We start from the raw sequence: 26,860 nt of genomic DNA, 5'->3' as shown, positions 1-26,860 counted from the left end.
ATCAGGGAAATCAGTGTACGCAACGTACGTTTCCTAGTCAATAAAGTGAACTCAAAACGGTAAAGCTAAGAAGAAAGCGCAGCACCCGGTGTTGGAGTGGATGACTGAGGGAATGGGCTTAGCTTGCCGTAGTACTTACGATACGTGATAATTCCTGGACAAGATGCGGTAATATTCTCTCGGCAAGACGGAACGATTTCATGATGATTTCATCACCATTTGACCCTGACACAGCCACTTTACTCTCACCACCTCGTTCCTGCCCTTTTTATCACTTCCTATTCCCTATGGGTGCAGCGTCCCGACTTGAGTGGAAGAATCCTAATACGAACGGAAGTGCCTCGCCGTGTTTCCCTCGGAACACATGCAACAAGAACACGAGCGCTTGCCTATGAATACACTTTGATGATGTTCGGCGACCAATACGGATGGTACGTTTTTATTACCCGAGAAAACGCTCGTCAAACGTTAATTGAACCCAGGGAGCACATGTGGGCAGAAGAAAAAATACGGTATGAATTGACAGGTTATTTAAGGTATCGGACCGAACAACGCGGAAAAGGATGGTTCAGGCGTGGTGGTGGCAGGGTTAGTAAGTTATTGTCGATCCCGACCATAGGCCGCCCAGTATAAGTATTACAGGCCCGACCCCTAAGAAGAGTTACCCCCTATTCCTACGACCTCATGTCTCCCCTCCTCCTCGTGTCGCTTGCCCTTCTCCTCGTTATTCTCCTCCTCCTCCTCCTTCCCCGTCGAAGTAAAAACTCCTTCCCAAGACCACCCGGCCCTAAAGGCCTCCTTGTTATTGGAAACTTGCTCGAAAGTCTCTCACTCTCCCCCTCTTCCTTCGCAAAATGGACCGCCGAAACGGGGAGCCCGATAGTTTCGCTCAATGTCTTTGGGCAGACGATAGTCGTTCTGAATTCATGGAAAGTTACCTCTGACCTACTCGAGAAGCGCGGATCGATTTACTCTGACCGACCAAAACCAGTGTGGTGCGGAGAATTGATAGGATGGAAAAGCGTCGTGTTGTTTGCCCCGTATGGCGAGCGATTAAGAGAGCAGAGGCGGCTGGTGAGGGGGCTCATTGACTGCAGAGAGCATATGGAGAAGATTCTCAGCGTCGATGAGATGGGACGGCATTGGAGGGAGTTCCTTGGCAACTTGCTGAGAGAGCCAGAGGGATTGGATAGACATATTCATAAGTGAGTTCTAGTATTTCCCTCTTTTGCTGCCTTTGTAATCAAAATTTTTAGCACCTCTGTTGGTATCCTCCTTCAGCTTTCGCATGGTATTTCTGTGGACGATCACATCCAACAAAATACCGACTCTGCAATGAAGCAGTTCAGCATTGTTACGGCTCCCGGTGCATCAATAGTAGACCTCTTCCCCCCGCTGCAATACTTGCCCAAATGGTTCCCGGCTTCGTTCATTAAGCAAGCAGCTGAATACGCACGCGTTTTAGCGGATATGGTGGATGTACCTCATGGTATTGTTAAACGGCATCTGGTGAGTAAGCACTTGTTCACTGAGACTAACCGCTAATGTGCGAAACAGAGTGAAAGTACGGCTAACCCGAGTTTCACGTCAACTTACTTGCAACAAGACAATGTTACCCCGGAGCAGGAGGAGCTCATCAAGTGGACTGCTGCGTCAATATATTTTGGTGGTTCTAACACTGTACGTCTTCTTTCCCTATTCTTTTCTTGTTACTAATCCAGATTTGTAGAGCGTTCCAACCCTCCTTACATTCTTTCTTGCGATGTCATTGCATCCCGAAGTGCAAAGAAGAGCACAGGCCGAAGTCGATGCTGTTACTGGCGGAACGCGTCTTCCGACACTCGAAGATCGTGCGCAAGGTCGTCTGCCGTATGTCGAAGCCATCGTGCAGGAAACTTTCAGATGGAATCCTGCGACGCCGATAGGTGGGAGTTCTTCGTACTCTATCATGTTCCACACTTCTGACACCCGTCATCAGGCTTCCGCGAAACTACAAAAGACGACGTGTACGAAGGTTACCTTATCCCCAAAGGGTCCATCGTTATGCCGAACATTTATGGCTTCTTGCATGACCCTGAGACGTACAAAGATCCGATGACATTTAATCCCGACCGGTTCATGGGCAAGGACAGGGAGAGAGATCCGAGACCGCCGTGCTTCGGATTTGGAAGGAGAGCGTGTCCTGGTGAGTTGGCTCGTTCTGCCTTGGATCAAGCCTCGTACTTACGCAACCGCAGCACTAGGACTCGGTGAAACGAACGTCTTCCTTGCTGTCTCCGCCACTTTGGCCACATTTAACATTACTTCCAAGTCGAAGATAAAACCTCCGTCACCATCACCCGAATATTTTACGACCGGTGGGACAATAAGTAGGCCGAAACCTTTCGACTGCGACATAAGGCCCAGGAACGAGCGTGCTGTTGCCCTTATAAGGGCAGAAAACGATTAGGGGATGCCCTATTGCTATGCATTGAACAATCTTTATTATGACTGCATCTTACCACTACTATCTATGTATTCATTATCGTTACCGTACTGTATATGACCTAAGTCCTTATTACTTACGTGCCTACTAAAAGTTCTTTACTTACTAGACCTACCTTATCTAGTCTAGAAATTCGACTTCGCTTTTAGGATTGTTACAATACTCGCATTCAGATTAATTGCATCCACTTTTTCTCACAATGTCGCGCAAGGGGTGACAACTAGCGGCGCAGACGCGTCGGCGTTCCAGATGACTTTTATACAGCTCCGGTGGAGGCAGACATTTAATTTACAATTGTATGATGACCGGAGTCATTAACAAATCTGGACTTGAGAGGTACCCAAGCGAGAAGGATCGCTACGTATATTAAGTGAGCGAATATTTCCCCTTTTAACGGTAACAACGTCATGTATTGTGGCGACCGTACGCCTCCTGACTGGAATACGACAAGCCGCCACAGAGGCCCGAATCTTCAAGTTTATCTGGCACCGTTGGAGGTTCTTCGCTTTCTGTACCTAACGGTCCGCTAGCTTACAATCAATGATGGCCTGTCGGGGAAGGGCTGGATGTTGTCTGGGTGTCTCGACGTCGAATCGATAGCGTGCGGCGAGTGGATGATGCATTAGGAATATGCAAAGAGTATACGGAAGAATAAGTCTGAACTAGCATCCATTCGTGGATACCTCCACGGCTCGAATCATTCCTAGATCATAGCGACTAACGTCATGGTTGTGCGGCTGCCTCGTAAATGTATAACCTAAAAGAGGTTATAGTAGGAAAAAGACACGCACGAGCTACTGAATACAAATGAGACGCCCGTTTAGAATGACTGCGTGCACCCGTTCAACAATCGTACAAACATGAGGCGCAACATGAATCCAGAACGCTCTCATAGTACGTAGCTTTTCTTTCCGTGGGTTCGAACACGACTCGTGACACGGGGACAACGGTGGGAGCATGTCCTCCAGAGGATGCATTTGATCTTTACCCGATGTTTCAGGTAGGTGGAGTTGAATAGGATAGCCTAAAAGGCGAGAGAAAAACTCCGGCTCTCCGAGGAAGACTACGATGCCTGTACTGACGGTCATCAGCGATCAGGATTCCTACATGATCATCTTCATAAGAAGCAAAACTTTTTCAGCAAAAATTATTGAGACGACAGTCTAATATCTTCTTGATAATGCTCACCAGCAGCAGAAGCAGAAGATCACTACGCGCATGGATTCTCCTTGTGCAAATGAGACGATGGGTCATAATGGGCTTTGTAGCCGGAGCATCTGAGTGGCGTCAATCACTACTTGCAATATGTGATTACACACGCATCTTCCTGAATAGAGTGAGAAGACACAGCACAATCAAGAATCCGCTTATTACTCTCGCGGTTCGCGCTTTCATGTTTAGCTCGTCCCCTCGGAAAGAGCCGTGGATGTACCTACTTATCATCACCAGAACACAATCATTTAGGTCCAAACGGTGTTCTAGAGACTCCGAAATCAGCTGGGACGCTGCACTGATAATGCAGCACGAGTCCTAGCTATGGGTACTGTCTCATCGCGCTCCCCTTAGATAACGCGGAGGAACGAAAAGTGCTATCTGGTTTGCTGGTGTAATTTCTCGAGGACACACATGCACAGCGCGAGGTTCCATATGTACATCATACAAGAGTCCGACTGACGCGATAGATACAGAAGGACCCAGCATCAAGGTTATGACGGTGTGGACGCGTGCTTGAATTTTAGTTTCAAGGTGAGAAATAGGAACTATGTCACGTCCCAAGCGGCCGTAGATGAAGGTCAGAATGCGTATGAAACGTGATTTCGTTCAATGATTCCAAAGCCTCTATCTTCAAATAGAACACGGCGATGTTTAAAGGTTCATTCCTTGAAGATGCATAGGCTTGGCAAAGCTAGGAATCATCTCGATTTGTAATAGCCTGAGAAGTTTACATATGATAGGCTGGCATTTGCAAGTCCGGTCAGATATCAAAGGCGCTGTAACATTGGGAAGTGACTTGCAAAGGTAGAATTCACGAGCGTGAGAAGCTACGTCTGAAAATAGACCTAACCTTAACCCCAGGCGTCGTGAGCCTGCCCCGGTCCTTCGGTCATTGTGCAGTTACACATACAAACCACACACCACCGTCTTAGGTTTCCTCAGTACCACGGAATTCAGACCAGTGGCCTAGGAGAAGGACTTATCAGGTTAAGCGATTCTCCCTGTAGGCCATGTACTAGATTGTAACCCTTGGCACACACTCTTGCGAAGGCCATCTCGGTGAAGAGAAGAGGCAGACGGCGTTATCGTCAATCTATCACACACATGGGGATCAGGTGTCTGTCGAATGATGTTTCGGCGAAGGTGCGCCGACATGACCGACAGTGACAGAGGTAGTGGTCAGAAGAGACTGATATTCCTCCGGGTCTATGGTTTAAGCAACCTTATCAATAGTTGCTATATCATAATCCTGAGCGACTAGAGGATGATTTCCGACCGTCTATATTTCTCGAAGATTGGTCATCGTGATTCATCCGTGAAACAAAAATAGCAGATAACGTGGGGCTGAGAAGAAATCGAATTCGAGATACAGTAGCTTCTTGACAAGCGAAATGCGCTTGAACGTCTGGATGAATGTCACTCTGCAGGGCTGAATCGTGGTCAGGACGTGGTACAGACGTCCATGCCTCATCGTCCCTGCAATAGCAAAACTCGGCTCTCCTGCAATGAACCGTGAGGATGTGTCACGAACAAGAGAGAACAAACGAACACGCACATCCCCATAAGTCTCGCCTCGTCTGGTAGGTCGTTTATTCGACTTCCTGCAACACCGCTCAGAGTTGCGCTCATATGAGGAGTCCTCTGGAGGCCAATTTATCATTTCAAGCCTTCCCGTCGCAAAAGGAGACATCGCCGCTAGCGGGATGTATTCGAACGCTGGGCAATAACTGCATTGCACGAAACCACACGTGAATAGTTTCTTCGGCCATGCCCTTGACCGACCTCGCTGGACCAAGGTCTAGCTAACCAAATTGAACGTCGTCGATAGCCGGCGATGATGGCGAAGTGGACGGTAGGTAGCGGGCCGTGAAAAACCCTTCGCCCCGGAAATGCTACTATTCCCGACTGCTCCTCGAAGGGGATACAGGTTTCCATCAATGACCATCGCCCAAGTGCACAAGCAGCTCTCTATGTACGTCTTGAAATATAGGGGATAACGAAACATGCCGTGAACTAGCAATTGTGATAACCCGGAGATCGCAGACCGATAGTATCTTTCGAGACGGTACCGCGTGCACCGCGCAGTGCACGGATGAATAGATGGTTTGACCCTATGAAAGAAGCTAGCCCGATACTGCAGCATCGTTCCGTGCTTCTGGTGTCTCGTAAGGGCCTTTCTAAAGTCGTCCTGAGCGCTGATTTGCATTCTCAGCGGGTTTGATAATCGTTTGCTTCATCAAACCTGTTATGTGGCCTGTGTTCGAAGTTCTTCTGTAATGAATCATGATTAAAATGCATCAAGGATAAAATATAATGTCGGAACCTATTATATCCGCCGAGGTCCCCCTCCTCCCCGTGAAGCCGGCTACACAGGGCAGAGCAATAACAGTCCTCCAAGCCTAAGATGCATTTGTTCACGATGAGTCAGGTGTAGGACACGAACAGCGAAGAAACTTACGAAGCATGATGGCCGATGATACTAGATCGTGATGGCACGGTGGCGTATATTTACGATTTCTACAAAGGTATTGTGTCGTCGGGAGAAGCTGGTAGATGCGTTAGAGCGGAGCACTGGCTTCAAAGCAAACGCATAAATTAACACACGGTTCAGAGTATTTTAGAAAATTCCTTTCCAGTCCAGCCGACGTCGGGTGCAAGAAAGGTTCACAAGTCTTCGTCAAGAAAGGAAGGTGATGATAATGAGAATGGAGCCGCGGTAATCGAGATATTTGCCACCCTCCGACTGTCACGCTGCCATATGGAAAAGCACACTCTGCAATGTCGTCAGGCGGAGAGGACTCGCCGCGTTGGAAGTGAAAACCTTTCTCAAGTAGTCATTGAAAATGAAAAATGACGAGGATGGCTCGGAACCAATGGCAGGACCATTTGATGGCGATTGATGATCAATCTGTTATAGGTACCGACAATATCCAACGAAACAACCCATGATTCGAAGGTTTTGGCTTCCTAATTACCATGAGTATGGCAAACCCCGCAGAGTAAAAAAAGATGAACCGCCGTAGCATCAACGATGAAGAGTTACAACGACACGTAGAGTAACTTGCAGCCCTGGTCTCATGAGATCGGTCGTCTCCCTGAAATTGAAGACGTAAGGGGGAAGTATCTTTACAGGAACGATGTGATCTACAAGATATGTTCGATCCTGGAGCCGATCCGAGTCAGCATCTCTCAGCAAACTAGACGCAAAGGCTTACATACAATTTAGCGCACAAACCCCTTCAAGAGGCAGTACGCGGCGATCGTATGTGCGCGCTGGAAATCCTCGTTTTACGAGATCGGCTCTCTCTGCAAGCGACGTTCTGGATCGAACCCTAAGTTCTCCATCCTCTTCGGTAAACTAGGCAACCTCGTCCGGAACTAGTTAGCGGGAGATGACCACCGCCGAGAAAATAGAAATGCGACAAGGGCGTAAAAGAGTTTTTTTTCAGTTACGGCAGTGAATAGGTATCAGATGGAACAGTGTTCCATCATGACGAGTAGCCACAACACAGGCTGAAACTGCTTATGAGAAATATACGAGGATAAGAGGGTCTTCTCAATCCCCGTTGCTCCAATGACGCCCGAATCAGGTAGATTTGGACAGGGGCAGATATCACGAGCGCTTCCCTGATACCGTTATCCGCGAAGATCAGAACCGAACCTGTAATAAACGTCGTGGTTATATACAAATCAACAGAACACCCTCGGCTTGGATGTCCCTGGATCTGTACATGTGAAACCTTTTCATTGAAAGAATGACAGTATCTTCACCCCAAAGTGATCTGTATGGCGAGACCTAGAGGAGAAGTCATGATTTAGAAACAACATTAACAAAAACCGAGGACGATACCATTGAAGATGACCGAAGGCGCTTAATTGTTTAGGCTGCGACGTCTATCTCTCTGCTGGTGTAAACTGTCCGCCTTCGCTCGAGAAGAGTCACAAAATACGTGCAACAGGCAGACTTCGATCCTGATGAGCTCAGAGCCACAAGACAAGATCTGTGCGTGCATATAGATAATTTAGCGCGCCGAAGGAAAGGCGACGGTTTGGCACTTACCAAGAGTTGCTTCCTCGACTGACAGTAGAATCTAGTTCATTCTGGCAAACGCGTGAAGACTTCGGTGGCGCAAATATCAGGGTATGTCACTTAATCCTAGCGCATTAATCCGTGAGAAATAATTGCTTACAAAACACCCGCGAAGTCTACGAAAAGAGGACCTTGGCTGTTCTCTGGTTGTTTTGACACAATTGCATCAGATGCGCAAGTCCAACCGTCTGATTGAGTAAGGTTGTGGATCCATTGGCCACCTTTTGAAGTAGACTGTGTTCACTAAAAATGGCGGCTTAGCATTGGATAGCGCAAAGATAAACAAAGGACAAGACGTACTTAGGTTGCTGTTGCTACTCAAGAAGATAAAGATAGTTACTGATGGATTATGAACCCTTCGAGGTCGCAACGCGCTCAAACCAGGGACCGAAGAGCGGAAGTGGCAATTTGGGGCTCGAACAGACGATGTCAAGCTTGAAAAGAATATAGACTTCACAGTGTCTGCACGCTATAGGATGGTGCTTGTTTCCGGTAGCAGCCTGTAGCGTCAGCGATAGCGATAGCCAGATTGCGTCCCTACTCTCTAGATTCAGCGTAGATATATCACCTCGCATTCTTGTCTTACCTCTTTGAATCCTAGCGTTCGGCAGGAAGATAATTTTTGAGAAGAAAGGAGAACAGTCTACTGCCACAATAAGATGAGAAACGAGAGAGACGGCTGCATACGTGATTGAGAATAACCATAACACAGAAAATGAGAGAACGCACGTTTTCGTCCAACAGAAGGCTTCTGAGCACTTCGAATCGGCTCTCAACTTTCCTACACACTATCCTGTTGTTCCATAGTTCACACTTGTCGAGGTGCGATTCTAGAAGGAATGCATTGTGAGATGCGTGATAGACAGGAAACAAGGGAAGGTGGATCACCTTCAGCAACAAGTGCCTACTCAGGGCTTTTCATGACCTCTATGAGAATCCGCCTTTCCTACATATAGCATCTCGGTGTCGGACCCTCTGGAATTCAAAAAGTCGTGTCTGCGCGCAGGGTCGTCGATAAATTTGACGTTCAATCGCGAGGGCCAGGCTTGTTCAGTGGCGCCTGTTACAGTGGCTAACAGCCCTAGGTGTATAAATAACTAGGAATTCTTGTCAGGACACCTTTATATGCACGAGAGAAGGGCGCAGTACGAACCGTGTTAGTTATCATGCGACCCTGTCTATGGTCGTCATCTTCACCTCAAGACTTACAAGAGCCGTCGATGAGAGGAAAGAAGAAATTTATTGATTGAAATCCTCACAGGAAGTGGGGGGTACAGGATGAATACGCATGTATGATGGTGGTAGGAGGGAGAACGAAATGTCGGAAGACCGGGACCCGTTTTAGCAACGGCTTCAGAAACAAACAGAACCAAAATTATATCGCACCCGATTTAGTAACCGAAAGACCCCGGTCCGATTCGTCTTCGGTACACCTGGATCGGGCAGCGCCGGTATTTGAAAGAGAGGTTTGATAGCATCCTTCTGGGAGTTGTAGACTCGTGAGAATTGTAATCAAACAGGAACTTCAATAACGTAGGTATACTTACATAACTACGGAGATAAAACTGCAATGAGTGCTCGCAGTGTTGTGGTTAAGGCCTTAATTAAGGACAAATTTTTTTCTAAGGCTTAAACCGTAATTAAGGTATTAGACTCGAGAGTCAAGTGTGAGAACATTCAAGACCGATAAACTATACGAAATCAATGTGATAGAATAATATAAAATTTTGTTTTTAGCAATGCCCCAGATTCTTGCCAACACTCCTCAATTCAATGCTTGTTCCTTCCTAATGAGCCACTCCTTGTCTGAATTGGGGTTCAACCCCTTCCCCTGAAACCAAAGCATGTAAACTCCAGCACAAAGCGATCTTTGCTTTACCCAGAAGTTTGGATAATAATATCCATTGCGGCAATCAACCGCTACCGGGTTGTCGCACCCCTAGCATACGACACTGTATTCTTTGGTGACTTGAACTCATTCGTCGTTGTCCAGGAACTCATTGCATGTGTTGGATTGCTCCTCTTGATGTTACCGAGTTCGTCGTAGATTGGCATCGGGTACATGCACTCCGACATAAAGTGACTGTGCATTGACGTGTCGCCTTTTACTACCTGTAGATACGTCTTGGGAATCCAGCTGAGGTCAACGGAGTCTTGAATGGCAAAGGGTTCAATTCTTCTAGCGCGTTCTGGTGGTGGAGCAATGCGATGAGGAACAGGAGCACTGAACATTTTTTGTAAAAACAAAGAGCAATCAGAAATAAAAGAACATGCCTGTCGGAACCCGAGGACTTCGTTGGACGAACAGGCTGTTTCGAACGATAGACGATCAGTCTCGGGCTAAGTTCGAAGATCAGTTTTATGAAATAAAGATAGAGCCAGTACATACACTTGAAAAACCATTGGTCCAGCCTAGTACTTGACGAGCTTTGACGGACCGGGACGTCCAGCGTCCCCATCAACACTAGATAGACATTAAGTGTGTTGTGATATAAAATTCTGCCGAGACTTACGATGAAGCCCTCTTGCGACCCCCACAGTTGCCTCTTTTATCCGAGTTGTCCTCTACCGTAGACGCCTTAGCGATGCTGTCTTCATGGTACTTCCTGAGCCAGAGAGGGATTTTTTTGGTGGCGCAGTCGGCAAGCGTATTCATCGCGTTACTTGATCGAACCTCGATAGACGACAGTTTGCTTGGAGGGGAAGGGTCGTGAAACTGTGGAGAATTCGAGAGTTGTGTAGTGGGGTGCGAAGGACACAACATTAAGGTAATAACTGAGACTCCGCCCCGGATTTGAAGGGGAAGGAATCACCATGATGGGTGGCGCTTGTCTTGCACTTTTCTCTATCAGATATTATGATTTCAAAAATGGGATTCCGAAAAAAATTAAAAGTTTTTGCCCGCAAAAGACTATACCCGCACTCAGAGGGCTTGCACTATCGACGTCATGTATTTTGTCGATATGGTTGTCACACGCGGGTAGATCGTCTGTATTGGCGGTCAAACTTTTTTCTTTTCGAGAATCCATCATTTTTAAATAAATCATTACAGCGACCGCTTCTATTGGAAATTGGAAATCAATGAACAAAGCGATGACTTTGCATCTGAAGCACCGAACGGCACCTATTCTGAATACCGATAGAAAATCATCTGTTCGTTGAGGTTTTAATTGAGAAGTGGAGACATATTCCGTAGAAACCCCACACCTGACTAGAGCGATGCACAGACCCCATGATTCCCAAGAGATCGCAGGCTCGGACCAGCAGATGGTATAATATATAAGCTCTGGCAGAGAATAAGAATAGCTTTTTTTTTGATACTGCGGAAGACGGAAAATATTTATCAGTGACGAAATTCAAAAGCAAAGCCAATTACCAAGAAATCATTGTCAAAGCACTCCCAAGACGACGAACCATACAACGTTCCCGCTTCTATGGTTCAGCAACGCCCTATCTAGCTGTCCTGTTCTTCGACGATTCAGACAACAGATCGCTAAGTGTAATATTTGTGAAAAGCAAGGAAGGATTCAATAACTTTGCCCGCAGGAAAGGAGAGGTGAGTGGAAGTCAGACCGATGACGCGTCCATGCACATGACAGGAGGTTCCGCGTTGTGGCAAGTGCTTGAACAAAAGTGCAATATGCGAGATGCTTGTCCCGTTTAAATGACGCGTTATTGAGCATCATCGTCGCGTCAACGAGCGCGTGGTCTCAACAAAAGCCGACGGTGGCTGTGCAGCTCGTGAGGACCGCCGCCGGCCAATGACAAACATCCGCAATCTTTTCATCCGACTACCACCATGTCGCTTCTTTCTCTTCCTCGACAGGCGACCATCGCCGCTGTTCAACATTTACGGCTCACGACGCATTTCTCAAGAATGATTACGATCAGTTTTGAGCCGGACCCTGACTGCCCGGGATGAAAATGGTTGGGGAGGATTGGCTAGAGGCTGAGTTGGATGGCGACAGGCTCAAGGTACGGCGTGAAAATTCAGCGTTCCTGACCCTCGAATTGAGTAAATGGATTAGGATCGCTCTTTGATGACGCGCAGTAACACAGCAAATAACGTAGATGGCTTTACTGTAACGAATTCCGTTCAAATCGCTATTCCTAGGGGGTCGTAGAACGCTGGCATCCTGTGGTCTGTACGTTTGCCTTGTATTCGCGAATGTTACTCCAAAACAACATCAGGCGAATTATCATTGTCTGTATGCAGGCCTGAAGCGATATTGGGACGGATATCGAGAACTAAGTATCCTCGCCGCGTTCTCTGTGTTACGTGCCTTAACAAGGTGTGCCCATCTGTAGTTTTCTTCGGTCGTACGCTGAGCGATTTATCCAGGATCATGGAACGTTCTTTGTACTAGTGCTATAAACGCAGCGAAGGTAACGGCTACTATTAGACGGAAATGAGGTGTGTCTGTCTCTCAAGGAGATGTCTCTGCTTTAATGAAGTTAATCTAGAACTTGTTACTTTCGTCTCGTAGGCAGAATGTGCAATTCTACACTGTGCGTTGCGTTGAGCCACGCCTACTCTTCGCGTCAGAACATCACGCCAATGGAATTCTCGCTCTTCGATATTCGTTCTGTCTCTTCTTGAAGCAGCTGCGACTTACTCGGCGTCTACAGCAAAGATATGCAGAGAGGGCTCGGCAACCGCATTAGGCTGGCTAGGCATGGTGAGCTATATTCCGATAAATCTCTGATTTAAATTGTCTTATAATGGAAAATAGCGATGAAAAGTGTGGCTAGCTTCAGAATATGTCGTTCTGCCATCTGCATTGTCGTTTGCGTACTGTAGCTAGTATAAAAAGTACGTGCATCACTGCTTTCTGGGATCTTCCGTCGATTTACAGAGGATCGTATAGGTGTTCCCTCGCTTGCGTTGATAGCATTCACTGCGGTTCAGTGCATGTACTACAACCTCTACGGCAACAGACGGAGACTATAACTTTCCTGCACTGCCAAGTGTAATGTGGTCTCACCATTGTCGGCGCCCAGGAGTACTGTGGTACCTGCTTTTGTGCAAGTCGGCAGGAAATGCGTGCAGGTAAGGTGACGTAACCGACAATATTATTTACCAAACTCATACGGTACTTAACTCCAGCAGAGTTCCCGTTATTCGTCACTTTTCTATGACACGTCCTTTCGCGTCAATGAGCGTGCAGTCATCAACGAAGGCCGACGGTGGCTGTGCAATTCGTGGGGAGCCTGCACCGGTGCCGACCAATGACAAACATCCATAATCTTTGCGTAACGGCATGGGGCCACTCTTGTCGTTTATTTCTCTTTCTCGACCGACGATCGTTGTTGCTATTTTACCTTCCAAATTCAAGATACTTTCCATAAAACCAGCCGACGGGAGCTAGAGCCTGACTGTCTAGGATGAAAATAGTCGAGTGAGGGGCACAACTTGGAAGGGTCAGAAACGATGCAGGATTATACTGTCGGTTGATATCTGGCTTTGAAAGGCTCAAGGTACGACATTCAATTCAGCTATCCTGAGCCTCGAACCGATTAATTTGATTAGAATCGTTATTCGATGGTGGTGAGAAGGATTTATTCCAATCCAAGCAGTATATGGCATCCCGGTCTCCCCAAGGAAACTTTCTTCGCACCGAAATCTGCACAGCGTTCTCTGTCACGGTCAGACCGCAAGCCGTTGCTGCCTATAACCATACTGTGTCATGCGTTACCAGAACTCCGCTTCCGATTTCGCTGCTAGTCTGCGTTTTGGCTCATGGACCGCGTTCCGCTAGAAGGTATCTATTTTTGTGCAAGGTCCCAGATTATACCGAGAAAGATTGGAAAAGGCGGCCAGTGTGAGCTCAGGTGAGTGAAATCTCGCGATTGTATTGGTATCAGGTCTACCGAAACCTAGCAATCCTTGGTTGTTATCTGCTGGTCAACACAACAAGTAAAATAATTTCTACATTCCCGGAAGTCGTAGTTGACGACTAGTATCCTAGCAACGTTCTCAAGGCTACGCACATTTCTCACGTATAGCGTTTTTCCATCATTCTGGGTCGTGCATTGATGGGTTTATCCAGGACTATGGATCGTTCTCCAATGCGTGCGAGTTTTGCGAGTGGCTTACAGCGATAGTCATTGTTAGCTGGAAATGAGGTGCGCATGTCGCTCAAGAAGAAGTCTCTTCTTTACCGAATTCTATCCAGAATTTGGTCGCTTTTGTCCCATTGGCAGAACGTAAAAATTTTCACAGTACATTGCGATATGATAAGCCATGGCCGCCGTTCGCGTCGTACCACCATATCAATGGCAGTCTCAATCCCTTTGGCGCAGAGGGCTACGCAGCTAAGCAGGCCTGGTGTGTGCGTTTCTAGTGAATCCGTGGTTTAAATCATTTCATAAGATCAAACAGTAGTAAATGTTGTGGCCAACTTCAAAGATGCCTTTACACCAGCTGCATGGTTGTTGGTGTACCACGGTCTGTCTAACAAGTATGTGTATTACTGTCGTCCGGGGGTCCGGTTGGTTTACTAAGGATCATTTGCTTGAGGTAGATGGTCGCACTTTGGTACTGCTACGTCAACGGACGGAGGCTGTATAGCAAAGTCGGTTCCCTGCCACCAAGTGCGAATGTTCTCGTCATTATAGGCATCTGCCGGTTTTGTGGTGCTTGTTTCTGTGGTACGGGATGTGCACGAAGGCACGTAATACAGTTGACACTGCTATTTGCGCGGGCTCACAGTCTAGTTCACTCCAGCTGCGCTGTCTGGATATAACGGACGGGCGAGGATTCCTCTTGTAGGAGGTGCGACACACTTCCGCGGTGATCCTTGGCGCTTAGCGCTCGTATTCTATATATGTTCTGAGCATCAATTCGTGACTCTGTCATGTGGCGAGGTCTGTATATGAGAGGCACATTGCTGAAACACAGGATATGAATAATCGTTGGCAGACAATGCAGTAAGCCGCAAATGGTCAAAGGTAAAAGCGATCCAAAAATAGAAAGGGGATCACTCTTCGCCTCCGCAGCTCTTTGGATCGAATCACGATGAACTCACTCTATTTTTGACTTTCCGGAGTATTCTGTGGCTTTTGAATCGGAGAGCCTCCAACTCCCCTTCTCATTGGCTATGTTTGGCGGCAAGGCACAATGTCAAGGCGTGATCGGCGTCTGCGCAGCTGAATCTTTAGACGAAGCCTGAATGCCAATCACAGCAGGACGCTTCCGAAAATGACAAACAGGGAACCACTATTTTTGTCGAACTACCTTGATGGCATAGCTGAGAGCTGAGGATAACCGTTCTCCAGATGGCAGAGACATAGCTCCCTTCACGATTGTTATCCTGAAATCAGACCCCCCACTCCAGTCGTGTCGGACGATTATGCGATGAACTTCGGGTATCGAGGTGAGTAGTGCTGTTTCGTATATGTATATGTGGATACCATCTCTTTTAATTCAGTGCAAAGCAGCCTTCCTTAGCATGAGCATCCTGATCCTAATCATCAATGAATTGCTGCTCTTCCGCGACATAGCCTCGAACCTGTGTTTACAGGGCCCTTTCAATTCTTTCGAGGAACGTATTGTAAATTTACAATATCGACGGTACCGTGCTTATCATTGCTCGAACCCTGATTTGTTTCAAGAAAGAATCCACATCATGATTGGGTCGTGACGTATTAGTATGACTGCTTCATCAAATAAGGCTATGGTTTGCTACCTCGTATCTTCAGAGCAACCTGCTATCCTGGCCATCTTCACCAATGGTACTGAGCGACTTTGAACTGGTACTGGCTCTTAGCAACCTTGTTGGAAGCGCGCTTTCCTCTCTGGGCTCCGGATTTATCATCCTCTGCTACACATTCCTCCCGTTGAAGAAGCATCATCGACACCTACTCATATTGAACTTGGCCATTGCAGGTGAGCCCCAACCTGACCACTGATGCGACCAATGTTTTTAAAAAATGTGTAGATTTTACCAATGCTACGAACAACGTAATATCTGGATCCGTCGTTCTCTCTACTGGTCCTTTATCGCGAACGCCAGTTTGTATTGCAAACGGGTTTATTGAACAACTGTCTACTCAGGTAGCTTCAGATGGCCTGTTTACATATTCGAGACTAAAGCGCGACACGTATGGGCGACTGATACGTCCATCCTGGCGATCTCTATAGTGACCGTCATGATCGTTACCGCATCTCCTGAGTCTTCATGGTCGGAAAAATCGAGTAAAAACAAACGGCGGTTCATCTGTATGATGTGTGGTTGTACCTGGGTGATGCCTATCCTGACAAGTAGGCGGATATCACTTTGTAGTCATCACACACACGACTGACTATCAAATTCTCAGGCTTCATTGCGCTCGGGAAAGGTTACTATACGGCCGTCACTGGTAATTGGTGGTATGAAAATACTTCGCTGCAATTGTAATTCTTATTGATAGATCCTCTTAGCTGGCTGACACCCGAACCTGTCTATGTGCGGTATGTACTGACTCACGGGTGGCGTTCTCTTGTTCATATTCATCGAGATCGGTAAGTCCAAATGATCGTGTCTCTCGAAAAGTTATTCCTGACGTATACGCGACGCAGGCCTGTACACATACTTATACATCTATCTACGGAAGGCGAATCACACTCTTCAGCCTAACTTCAGCACAGAATACCTCTCATTTCAGAACGGACCTCCATGACGGATTCCAAGATCTCAGTGAAACAATCCTCCCGATCGATCCAGATGTACTGAGTACCCTATCAAGAATTCCCTGCGATCAATCTTCAAACGCTCCATGTTGAAACAAAACCGTCTTCACCTCGAACGGTCTTTGCAAGTATTTCCCTTCATTGTCATGACCAGCAGAAGCACATCTCGAAGATGTTGCTTTTGAACGCGTACCCGATTGCATATATTGTTCTGTGGATACCCGGGATCTGTAACCGGCTCGTCGAAGCATCGGGTCACTCATCTAGGGTTCTACAGATCATGCAGGCGTCAACACAGTTTGTAGGGTTTGCAAACGCGTTGACCTATGGGTGGAATGAAAATGTGGCAAGAAACATAACAGAGAAAGTACGGAGAAGGTCGCCGTGACTTCGAATGGTCATGACGTTGGTGTGGGTTGGTATATCTGGCGTTCTTCATCGGTTTTGCCGATATGTATGTCTTATTTCGAGAATGATATCCTATTTCGAGCCTGGTCCTTTAAATTAGTCTCAGTGACTTAGTTAACGGGCAGGCTGAACCGAGGGTCCACGATCCACATACCATTTAGTACAGGAAAATTCGACGGAGTAACACACGTAAACAAATACCATACATATCCACCCCAACCAGCCTTCTTATCGAACCGTCATCATCGATAGTCAACGCCAGACTTCCCTCAGTGCTCAGGTGAGTACACTACACAAAAGGACTTCATTTCAAGTAACCATTCGTACTAGGCCTGCACCTGATGGATCCATCAACCGTTCTTCCGGTGGAAGTCCTCCAAAAAATCTTCAAGCACTACCTATCAGATCGAAAGAGCCCCTGTACAGTCTTTCGATCTCTCCGATGGTCCTTGGGTCCTTGGGAGAGTAAACAGCGCATGGAGAAGCGTCACCGTATCCTCAAAGTTCCTATGGTCCACCATAGTCATCCTCGACATACCATGGCTCGTGTCGCCCTCTGATTCAGGGACCGCCAACATAATCCTCACCGAGATCCTCCAGTCGCTCCGGAGACGCTCCTCTCAGTATCACCCTTTCCGTGCACATTAAAATCGCACATCATCAGCGATTATCTGATTCCGCGTCAAGATCCTTATTCTCACTGCTCTCTACGCAAAGCCATCGCTGGCAATCAATGAATCTAAAAGCCCACACCTCAATCTGGGAAGATTTCATGCAGATATCCCACTCTCCCCTCCACAGCCTTCATGCGATAGTTCCCGATGATTCCACCCTACTGCAGATTCCCAGAATCTGCCCAAATGTCGTAGACCTCACATTACGCGTCCCCAAGCTGGCTAACTACAGAGCCTTCACAGTTTCTCCCGCTCACGTTGAGATGCCTTTCCTACAGCATCTCGACATAAAATCACACCATATCGATTTTCTGGAGGCAATAACCGCTACTCGTCTCCGATCATTGCGGTTTGAAAATTTCTCCGGTCACTCTAGGTCTTGCTCACCTCTCCTCCGTTTCATTGAGCGGTCACAGTGTTCAAACTCCTTGACTGAACTGGACTTGTTTTGGAGCTGCGACTGTCGTGACCTCGTCGCAATGCTTTCCCGTGCATCGTCTCCTCCTTACACCAACTCTAACCAGCGAATCGTCCCTTCTGTGTTGCCGAATCTGCGTACACTTTCATTCCTGAACCCGGAAATTTTGTGCGACACGGACGTTAATCTCATACTCGACATGGTCGAGTCCAGGATTGTCGGACAGCTGAGGCACGTGTGTCTTGGTCTGGTTGATTGGGATGTTATGAGGAAGCTGAAGGGGCGCCTGTCCTTCCTGAATGCCTTTCCGGATGTTGATGTTGAGCTGAGACCGGCGCTATTAGCGGGGGGCGATTACGACGGGGGCAAGGTAGTTCTGATTTGGTCCTGATATACCTTTTCATCGTGGCTCGGCTTTTGACGAACTATGGCATGCTCAATCTACACTATGCGTATATATTCTGATACCTTGACGGTAAAAATATTAGTCTTCTTGATCAATTCTTGATGTATTTAAACGATAATTCGCTCCATGTTACTCACGTAGATTATAGTACAAAACATTCCAAGTAAATGATAGCTCTCTGAGTGCTACATTGTACGGGGATAGTTAGCCCCTAAATCCATGACGCCTTTTGATTTTTGCATTTGTAGGTGATTAATTAACGATGATTAAACACGGCTGTTGCTCTTGTACATCACGCGATAATGTGCCCAGCGGCACTGTATTCTTGTGGAGATTGCACATACTTCGATGAATCAAAAGAAAATTAGATACGGCGCTTAAAAGACATGACATGGTCATCGTCGAAAACGGAGGAGATATCCAGGACTAACGGAGAGGGAACATGTCTGCGGGTAGGCACTGTCATCCTCCTCCCTTGGCTGCTAGCTTACGAGTTGAGCCACGTCTCGATTTTTTTGACTTTGAGTCAAGTTCACATTCTTAGTAAAGTTATGGTGATTGCGTGATTGCCTTTGAGATTTTCCTTTCTTCAGCAGTAAAGCTTCTCCGACTGATCGATCTCACTCAGCATCCACTTGTCCAACTTCGTTTTTGTATGATCCCAGTCGTAGAAAATAGGGGAAACCAGTATTGATCTTTTTCCCAGGTCGTCGGAATCCATGTTAGAAGCTTCACAGGTAGCATAACGTGATTTTGAGACGAAGGGTGAAGGTGGAATCCGCCAGTAGACTTGCATCATGGGTTCTCCTCAGTGCGTTGACGCGAGCAACCGGTACCGGCGCAAGACCTAACCATTTCAATCTGTGGTTTATCCAAGATTCGTCACACTCAGGGTAATATTACGATATATTGACAGCAAACCCTTTCCTCTTCTGCGGCACCGTGCGGCCTTCATTTTACTTAGATTTTTGTATGGAAAATTAATTGTGTTCTTGTATCTGCGATGCCCTGCGTTTGTAGGCAGCAAATGATGGTTAAATAAGAATGACATTACTGTTCCTGTGCATGCACGGAATAATGATCAAGACGCTCTCGTACAGAGTACAGACACTGGGCCTGTTGTGACTCTTTCCTTGCCCCAAACTCAAGCGTATTGCGAAAGAAAGAAGGAAGGAAATATTCGGTTAGATTAACAACTGCGCCCGCCATTCAAAGAAACTCCCTTTTGCGGAACAATGTGGCGAAAAAATAATAACACCCGGGGGACAAAGTAAACACCCTTTCACGTGTGTGCGCGCGCGTTGAAATTCAAACGGTCACGCCTCCGGGTCGAGAACAGAGTCTTTGTTTATCTTCACACTTGTCTCTCTTATTTTCGACTTGTCTTCCAATAGCTTGTCTGACTATGGCGAGGACAAAAAAGGCTTACCACCCCCCACTTCCTCATATCCCAGAGCTCATCCGTTTCGGCCACTCTCACGATACCGAGTATCCCACCCTCGGGGAGCTCACCGGGGAGGACCTCCTCATGCTAGATGAGTTCGAGAGAATCCGCAAGGAGGCGGAGGATAAGGTTCGGATGCGCGTTACGGAGATGTTGACGGAGGAGGAAACCTTCTCGAGACGCGAGTTGTTGGAATTCGCGAAGAGGCGGGGGATTGATGTTAATGCGGGAGGGGGGACGAGGAGGACGAAGGCGATTAGGGAGAGGGAGAGAGAAAGGTGAGTGGATTAGGGAGGCTTTTTTGGGGGTGGCTGATTTTTGTGTTGCGGTAGGGAGCAACGCGAGGCTTTGGAGAGGGAATTGAGGGAGGAAGAGGTGCCTAAGAGGGTGGTGAAGAAGAAGAAAGGCAGGGCTAGGTCTTCGGGACCGCGATGGGTTACCTCGAGGTATGTCTGTAGAATGTTCATATATTAAGGTTGACTGACGTTCTGGGATAGGGACGAATCAGAGCCTGACGACGAAGAACATGACGCCTGGCAGCGAGGGCAGAATATCGAGTGGGTTTTTCGTTCTTGACTTTCTGACAAGGATTAAAATTTTCCCACTAGAGCACAAGAGCTGCATCAGAAACGAGGAAGGAAAATCGAGGTCTCGCCATTGACCGAGACGATCGGTGATAATTCAGTCACGGAAAAGCCCTCGACCCGAACAAGCGAAGTTGCTCCCGATGAAGAAGAGCATCAAACCTGGCAAGAAGAGCAGAATATCGAGTGGGTTCTTTTTTCTGGACGTCTTTCTGACAAGGGTTAACGTTCCCCTATTAGAGTCAACGAGCCACCGCAGAAACGAGCAAAGAGGTTCGAGGCCCTGCGACGAACCGAGGAAATCAATGAAACCGTCGTGGAGAAGCCCTTGAAACGATCTAGCACGAAAAACAAAGAAACAGCAGATCTTATCAAACCTGTTGTAGTTTCGTACGTTCGAATTTCGTTGACGCGTTAAAACAATACCTGATAACCCGTTTAATAGAAAACCGGCTATCGATGAGCAACCTCCGAAACGCGCAAAGAGATATGACGTCTTATTGACTCAAAAGATAGCTGAGAGTTCCATCAGGGGGACCCTCACGACTCGGTCCAGCACCGAGGAGGAAGCAGAAGGTGCCGAGGTCGTTGGGTATGTTCCCAGTCCGTCGACGATTCAAAATGACCACTGACAGATAACCCATAACACAGCACACCATCCCCAGGTCCGAGTCGGCCGGTGAAGCCCCTCCCTAAACGCGCCAAACTCGTACCTATCGATAACGAACCGGAGGACTCCATCCGAGTCGATGGGAACATAAAAATCAAGGAAACACCCCAGCGAAAACGCTTCATCGCCTCCCTCTCCCAAAAACCCATCCTTTACAAACCGGATGGTACGAAACGCAATTTGAATGCGGATCAGAGGCAGCGGTTCCTCGAGGAAGATGAATGGACAGGGGAGGTGAAGAAATATTCCGTAGAGTGTAAGGCGTGTGGGTGTTTCCCTGTCATGGATTCGAGAACTCCGTATGGGTACGATCCGAGTATATGGATGAGGCATAGAACGCGATGTCATGAAATGTATGCTGCTTGGCTAAAGAGAAACGGGGAGCGGGATGAGGTTTTTGAGAGGAGTTTTAGGATGTGAGGGAGATCTGGGGAGGCGGAGTATAATAATAATGGTATACGCTAGACTGAATGCCCTAAAATCGCATTTGCTGGCCATTGTCGGAAAGAAGCGGGACTCGGAGTTGCCATATCGAGAGTGATAGGATTTGGTGTTGTTAGGTTCAGAAGACGCCCCGTCATCAACCCGTCATCTTCACCATTGCCTGGCGCCATCAGGCTGCTTACTGCTCTCTTCCGCCAACACCGGTCTGACAAGACAATGTCTGAGCTATCGTTCTTCGTGCTTTCCTCACGCCCGGTGTGTTGAGATAAGCGGTAATTCTCCAGCCGCTCACCCGGATATATCATGTAGCAGGGAACCCTCGCAAACAGGCGAGGGTTATCGTTGTTCGTCTAGCTATTTATCTACACTGTACACCTAATAGAAGTAATACTATGTAGTAAACAAGGCCGAGGAGAAGAACAAGCTTCCTTGCCTGACAACCGAAGATCCCGACGGCAACTGCACTGCGATGCGCGACACTTGATACTCCAACACGATGTACCTTGAAATCCATACCGCTAGGATCGACCGCATTCTGCCAGAAGGTACCTGTTCTATGCGCTAGCCTGTACTGAGAACATATGTTCCGATGTGTTAATAGTTAGTTGAATCGTGTGACTAAACTTCCATTAAATCCGTACTTGAAAGTCTCTCACAAGATAAAAGAACAAATAACGCGTTCACTGGACAGATTCACAGGAATGACTTCCCGTCAGTAGGCTGATGCCCGTCTGCAGCAGATATCGCTACTCTGGCCTCGCTGTGATATCCTGCACTGCCTTCAAATTGTATTCATATTCTTTAGTTCGTTTACGTCGGAAGATATAGGAAGGCTTACGGAGAAGTGAACGGGAGCTGGTATTAACAGGAGAGGGGGACCCTGGTGTATACCTCTTCACCGTAAGCTTGGATTTTGAATAAATGGGGGCTTCTCCACCGTAAACCCCGAGTACATACCGAAAGCTGTCAATGCCGGAGACGAGGAATCAAGAATAACGTCACCAATGGCTTCAAGATAGAATATGCACTCGCTAAATAAAGCAGGAGGATTCAAAGGAGGTGATTTAATAACGAAGGAAATCGCCAGGACCTGACATACGGAAAGCGCAAAGTAACCGAAACCGAAACTATATATGAGGTATGTAAGCGGTCCATTGTACTGTATGAAAAGCTAGCTGTGGCAGCGAACGTAGCTGTGTAAAAGCGAGGACGATAAGTATAATCCGCCCAACGATGTATGCGAGGATGCCACCAAAAAATAATGCAGTGAAACAGAGCTCCCAAACAGAATCGCCCATCAACCAATATGGAAGTAGTCGTGGTAGCTTCGATATCCACTTGGGACAATACCCCTCAACAATGAAAATAACAACAACTGCTGCAAGGAGTCCAATCATGACTGACACAGATGAAAATCGCCACAGTAGCATTTCCGTGTGGGATGGAAAGTAGAATGACCAAGCCATGCAATGGAATGCCCCGAATAATGATCCTACACAAACCCCTATCACAAAGGGTATCAGCGTCTGTTCAGGGCAACCCGAGGACAATAGCAGGGCACCATCTCCAATGTTGTTACGGCCTTCTATCGGTGCGAAAATGAAAGTCCGTGCCACATTGTAAACCCAGACCAACGCGTCCTTTACCCCGCCTATCGAAAAGTCGGCGGAGGAAGCCATTGGGGAAGCAGATTCTTTGTGACTTTTAGTTGCCAACGTTCGCATGAATTCGCTTGAATTCAACGGATCCAAAGATATATGGTAGTTAACGTTGAGTGGTTTGTGCCACCACAAGCAGTAAGTCATGATGCTGAGGCCGGCAAATGCGAGTGCTGCCATTTCAAGGAGTGTGATCGGGAGATGCTGAACGGATCGAGCGAGGCATTGCATCATGAACCAGGATATTTGGAGGATAGATATAATTTTGGACAGTGCATCTCGTTTGCTTTTGTCCTCGATGGTCTCTGCACTGATCGCCGCTAGGGTTCTGGCTAGCCTTGGTTCCGATTCAAGCGCACGGACATCAACAAGTACTCCTTTGATGTTCTCAGTTTCAAGACTACTGTCGGATAGGAGTGGAGTGTCAGAGTCGGTGGTACATTCCAACAAGTCTTCGTAAACTGATGTAGGCATGTCGGTGTAGTAGAACCCCCCCATGCTGAGAAAAAAACCATGAGAGAGTGTCGGCTTTGATTTGTTTGTTTTCTCTCTCCAAGCATGGATAATAGATGCAATAGAGATTTTCTCTCCTGTTGATCTCCACTGTAAGTTCAGACAGTTCCTGATAATATGAAGTACCCACCGTGACGCACCCTCCAAGCAACCATAAACTGCTCTGCAGCCCATCCAACGATGATCTCTGGTGCAAGAATTGCGATAATCATGAGCCTCGCGCGTTCAATACTGCAGGAAATTGCTCCCTTGGTCGTGGTGTTACGACCTGGGACGTTGGGATGTATGGCAAGCCAAGTGCATGTGAATATTGTTGCGAGGCAGCTCCATACAATATTCGACACTGTTCGTCGATCTTCAGAAGATACAGGTAGGTCTTGGTTGTCCTCTGGAGATATGGGTGCTCCAAAGGCATGAGAGGTGAGAAGGACAATTTGAAGGACAAATATTAAAATTCGGTTCATGGTAGTAATTCGACACACCTGGGGAAATCATTAAACCAAAAGACGACATCTGAAAGATTGGGACGAACCCACTTTATATTGACAGAAGGAACAGAGCCCGAGAAATTAGTTGTCCCTACTTGAGTTCTGCACACATGTTAGATTACTGATCGGCGAATATATTACTCAAAAATACATACCAAAAATCCAGGTGGATGATTACTTTCATGAGCTTGAGAATGCGAGGTCCTTTGTCGAACGTTAGCTGAATCAATAAATGATATGGAAAGATGCACATACAATGAATGTAATAAATGTGTCACGGAGACAGCTCAAGGGAAATATCGTGGAGAATCGGACGGTGGTTGTTATACTATGGGAGAGCAAGCCGTAATGCCCTTTTATCACATGTGCATACCGCAGCAATTACAGCCGGCCATGACTTTGCATCTTTCCTGGATTATCGCTATACCGATCTAATCAGTGTCTTAAAATTAAAGGCTGTTTGTGTCGACCGCAGAACAGAGATTAGCGCCTGGTTTACAGATCAACTCGTCTACTGGTGGACCGAGATCCTCACGGGGATTTGATGCACAGCCTGTTCAAAGACCCGTTTCAGTGATAGAATCATCACATCCTTTGAATCTATAGTCTAAGAGTTTCATGATGCAAAAAGAACCGAGTCATGGTTGTTGGTCACCCAACACCGTCATTGCGTCATTACGTGGGAGGCATATACTGAAGCTATGATCTTTTCTTTCCTTTCATGGAAGCATGAACCCGACAACAAGCCATTTTGGCAACAAGTGTCGTCGCGTCCGCGTATTTGATTTGCCGAGACTCAAAACATGTGATCACCAATAGGAAACGGCAAACGATCCACTTGAACACTTTGTTAAAGTGAGCTCGCGAGTCTTAGCCTCAGGCTATATCAACGCATGGTCATTACCACTTTAGCGGCTCTGAGACACGACGAGCCAAATCGATGTTTGAGGGTCCCCTGAAGATGCGTCCTGGAGGCCGCTTGTGATTCCCATCGGAATCCTAAAGTGCGCGACGCAAAAATGTGTGTATTCATGTTCCGTTTGTATTAGATACATCTCGATACATTACTATCTACAGGAAAAACGGCGATATATACTACGCTAAGCCAGTATTAGAATTGTATCTGGCTCGCAGCAGCACAAACCAGTACATATCAACGCCTTCCCTTAATTATCACCCCTGCGCCACCGCCATACCCACTATGTGTTGGGGCCTCGGGTTCGGCTATCGAGTACATAGCCGTTCCGATCTGCTTTGTCGGCATAGATCGATACCACGCCGAGATGGTAATCGCAGACGTATTTTCCTCGTATCTACCGACATCCAACTTCGTCAAGCAATACCACCTAAAGAACAAAGAAAGAGAACTCACAACCGGAGCCCTGCTGCCTTCTGGTCAGGATTCAAGATGGCATAGAGGAGAAGGAAGCGATATATAACCTTTCGCGGGCCATCGTCAATGTTAAGATGTAAAGAAGCGCAGGAGCTGTGTGTTGAAGATGATTATGGAGAAGAAAGAACGCGCTTGTTTCGGGAGGTGATAAAACGCCTTGATCTTCTTCAGGGTAGGCGTTTGCTGAGAGAGGATTGCCGCCGTTGCGCCATCTAAGAATAACGTCCCTGAAAGCTAGGCGAATACATTTCACACGGAAGTGACGGAACGTACAAGTTTTGACGAACTGATTCATGGCAAGTATCCATCCACAGGCTGGAGGAGATCAGATCTATGAGGTGAATGAAACGAAGTGCTTATTGAATGCTTACCGGCAATCTATTGATCTCCAGCCTCCAGGGAGGGCCTGGGAGGCATTACAAAGATCTACAACAATCAGAAGAATGGACTTATGCAGGATCGCCATCGAGATAAAAAAAACAGAGTTTCAGTCAAGTTTCAGCTACGGTGGAAAACTCCGTAATGCTATATTGCCCTGGCCTACACCAGAATGCTGGATGTACATTTTCATGGTTGATGTCATTGATAATCAATAGAGGAAAGGTGTTTTTTTCACTTAAGAATCATTAGCTTGGTGATTCGTGATCCCCGGGTCTAAGATGAGATGAGTATCAAAGCAACCGTATGACTGTATCCGTCCATTTGTGCTTCAGGAAGACGTCAGCACCGGCCTGTCGGGCAGATAAGCCTCCTATAACAAGATTTGGTATTTGAAGAGGTACAAAAAACAAAGCCCATAGCATTTGTTCCACGTACCCTTGCGTATCAGCCCCTTTCGAACTGTTTCCTGGTACTAAGTCTGAAGAGAGTTGAATCAAGAACATCGCATTGGCAACGCAAAGTTATTGGAAGAATAAGAAAGCCTCATGACGAGTTTCAGTCCCGCGACGTGGACTCTAGCCTATTTCTTCTGTGGACATTGAGCCAGTACGACCGGGAGAGACGTAAGAACACCTGCAATATCCTTTGTAAATGAATGAAAAAATACAGATACAGCGAAAAAGACGCGTACTGGATATCACATCGAGGCCAGGATAATGATGTCCGCTTCAGACGGACAAGAATGTTCTGATAGGAAGATAACCACTGCGAAGTTGTCTGTGTTGTCTGTGTTATGGACTACCATGAACCTATGAGAGACTTTTCAAGGACGGATTCAACGGAAATTCACTCACCCGAGCCAAACCTGCAAGCTTCAGCCTGCAGTTTGAACGTCTTCATTTCGGGAAGTGCGAATAG

General features: G+C 47.1%; 6 protein-coding genes across 6 annotated transcripts; 4 read left to right on the top strand and 2 right to left on the bottom strand.

Moving 5' to 3' along the window:
* Positions 1-237: 237 nt before the first annotated feature.
* Positions 238-2,681, top strand: EV420DRAFT_1582729 (cytochrome P450). The gene is made up of 7 exons (XM_060474707.1): positions 238-431; positions 483-1,205; positions 1,257-1,509; positions 1,558-1,680; positions 1,730-1,925; positions 1,979-2,185; positions 2,238-2,681. The coding sequence occupies exons 2-7, from the start codon at positions 685-687 to the stop codon at positions 2,447-2,449; spliced, it is 1,512 nt and encodes a 503-aa protein (XP_060323442.1). The 5' UTR covers positions 238-431; positions 483-684; the 3' UTR covers positions 2,450-2,681.
* A 12,840-nt stretch (positions 2,682-15,521) lies between these two features.
* On the top strand, positions 15,522-16,503 carry EV420DRAFT_1733251 (uncharacterized protein; the record flags this gene model as incomplete). Its single annotated transcript, XM_060479948.1, has 6 exons — positions 15,522-15,678; positions 15,731-15,808; positions 15,847-16,053; positions 16,110-16,161; positions 16,213-16,293; positions 16,351-16,503. The coding sequence occupies 6 exons, from the start codon at positions 15,522-15,524 to the stop codon at positions 16,406-16,408; spliced, it is 633 nt and encodes a 210-aa protein (XP_060323441.1). The 3' UTR covers positions 16,409-16,503.
* A 118-nt stretch (positions 16,504-16,621) lies between these two features.
* EV420DRAFT_1228021 (uncharacterized protein) lies at positions 16,622-16,834 on the top strand (the record flags this gene model as incomplete). The annotated part of the gene is made up of 1 exon (XM_060466522.1): positions 16,622-16,834. A coding segment is annotated over one exon (213 nt), but the record flags the coding sequence as incomplete, so codon positions are not given.
* A 180-nt stretch (positions 16,835-17,014) lies between these two features.
* EV420DRAFT_1582695 (uncharacterized protein) lies at positions 17,015-18,605 on the top strand. The gene is made up of 3 exons (XM_060474706.1): positions 17,015-17,240; positions 17,296-17,417; positions 17,470-18,605. The coding sequence occupies exons 1-3, from the start codon at positions 17,211-17,213 to the stop codon at positions 18,350-18,352; spliced, it is 1,035 nt and encodes a 344-aa protein (XP_060323439.1). The 5' UTR covers positions 17,015-17,210; the 3' UTR covers positions 18,353-18,605.
* A 3,892-nt stretch (positions 18,606-22,497) lies between these two features.
* On the bottom strand, positions 22,498-24,485 carry EV420DRAFT_1165645 (uncharacterized protein). Its single transcript, XM_060466166.1, has 5 exons — positions 24,424-24,485; positions 24,324-24,372; positions 24,217-24,270; positions 23,811-24,162; positions 22,498-23,757 (listed from the first exon to the last, which is right to left on the bottom strand). The coding sequence occupies exons 4-5, from the start codon at positions 24,142-24,144 to the stop codon at positions 22,637-22,639; spliced, it is 1,455 nt and encodes a 484-aa protein (XP_060323438.1). The 5' UTR covers positions 24,145-24,162; positions 24,217-24,270; positions 24,324-24,372; positions 24,424-24,485; the 3' UTR covers positions 22,498-22,636.
* An 834-nt stretch (positions 24,486-25,319) lies between these two features.
* EV420DRAFT_1165638 (uncharacterized protein) lies at positions 25,320-26,286 on the bottom strand. Its single transcript, XM_060466165.1, has 5 exons — positions 25,933-26,286; positions 25,835-25,876; positions 25,609-25,773; positions 25,541-25,550; positions 25,320-25,481 (listed from the first exon to the last, which is right to left on the bottom strand). Exons 1-5 carry the CDS (start codon positions 26,025-26,027, stop codon positions 25,368-25,370), a joined length of 426 nt encoding a protein of 141 aa, XP_060323437.1. The 5' UTR covers positions 26,028-26,286; the 3' UTR covers positions 25,320-25,367.
* Between the last annotated feature and the right edge of the window lie 574 nt (positions 26,287-26,860).

This window comes from Desarmillaria tabescens, assembly GCF_030435595.1.
Source record: "Desarmillaria tabescens strain CCBAS 213 chromosome Unknown EV420scaffold_80, whole genome shotgun sequence".
Taxonomy (NCBI): Eukaryota; Fungi; Basidiomycota; class Agaricomycetes; order Agaricales; family Physalacriaceae; genus Desarmillaria; species Desarmillaria tabescens.
This window is presented reverse-complemented; position numbering and strand designations above follow the sequence as displayed.

What these genes read in the sequence shown, in the direction of transcription:
- EV420DRAFT_1582729 (XM_060474707.1), top strand. Translation starts at nt 685, where the DNA reads ATGTCTCCCCTCCTCCTCGTGTCGCTTGCCCTTCTCCTCGTTATTCTC. An exon ending in GTATTGTTAAACGGCATCTG is followed by an intron (nt 1,510 to 1,557) that starts GTGAGTAAGCAC and finishes TGTGCGAAACAG; the next exon opens with AGTGAAAGTACGGCTAACCC. An exon ending in ATTTTGGTGGTTCTAACACT is followed by an intron (nt 1,681 to 1,729) that starts GTACGTCTTCTT and finishes CCAGATTTGTAG; the next exon opens with AGCGTTCCAACCCTCCTTAC.
- EV420DRAFT_1582695 (XM_060474706.1), top strand. Translation starts at nt 17,211, where the DNA reads ATGGATCCATCAACCGTTCTTCCGGTGGAA. An exon ending in CAACCGTTCTTCCGGTGGAA is followed by an intron (nt 17,241 to 17,295) that starts GTCCTCCAAAAA and finishes GCCCCTGTACAG; the next exon opens with TCTTTCGATCTCTCCGATGG. An exon ending in CTCGACATACCATGGCTCGT is followed by an intron (nt 17,418 to 17,469) that starts GTCGCCCTCTGA and finishes GAGATCCTCCAG; the next exon opens with TCGCTCCGGAGACGCTCCTC.
- EV420DRAFT_1165638 (XM_060466165.1), bottom strand. Translation starts at nt 26,027, where the DNA reads ATGGCGATCCTGCATAAGTCCATTCTTCTGATTGTTGTAGATCTTTGT. An exon ending in TGGAGATCAATAGATTGCCG is followed by an intron (nt 25,877 to 25,932) that starts GTAAGCATTCAA and finishes GATCTCCTCCAG; the next exon opens with CCTGTGGATGGATACTTGCC. An exon ending in GAATCAGTTCGTCAAAACTT is followed by an intron (nt 25,774 to 25,834) that starts GTACGTTCCGTC and finishes CGTTATTCTTAG; the next exon opens with ATGGCGCAACGGCGGCAATC.
- EV420DRAFT_1165645 (XM_060466166.1), bottom strand. Translation starts at nt 24,144, where the DNA reads ATGAACCGAATTTTAATATTTGTCCTTCAAATTGTCCTTCTCACCTCT. An exon ending in TGCTTGGAGGGTGCGTCACG is followed by an intron (nt 23,758 to 23,810) that starts GTGGGTACTTCA and finishes GGAGATCAACAG; the next exon opens with GAGAGAAAATCTCTATTGCA.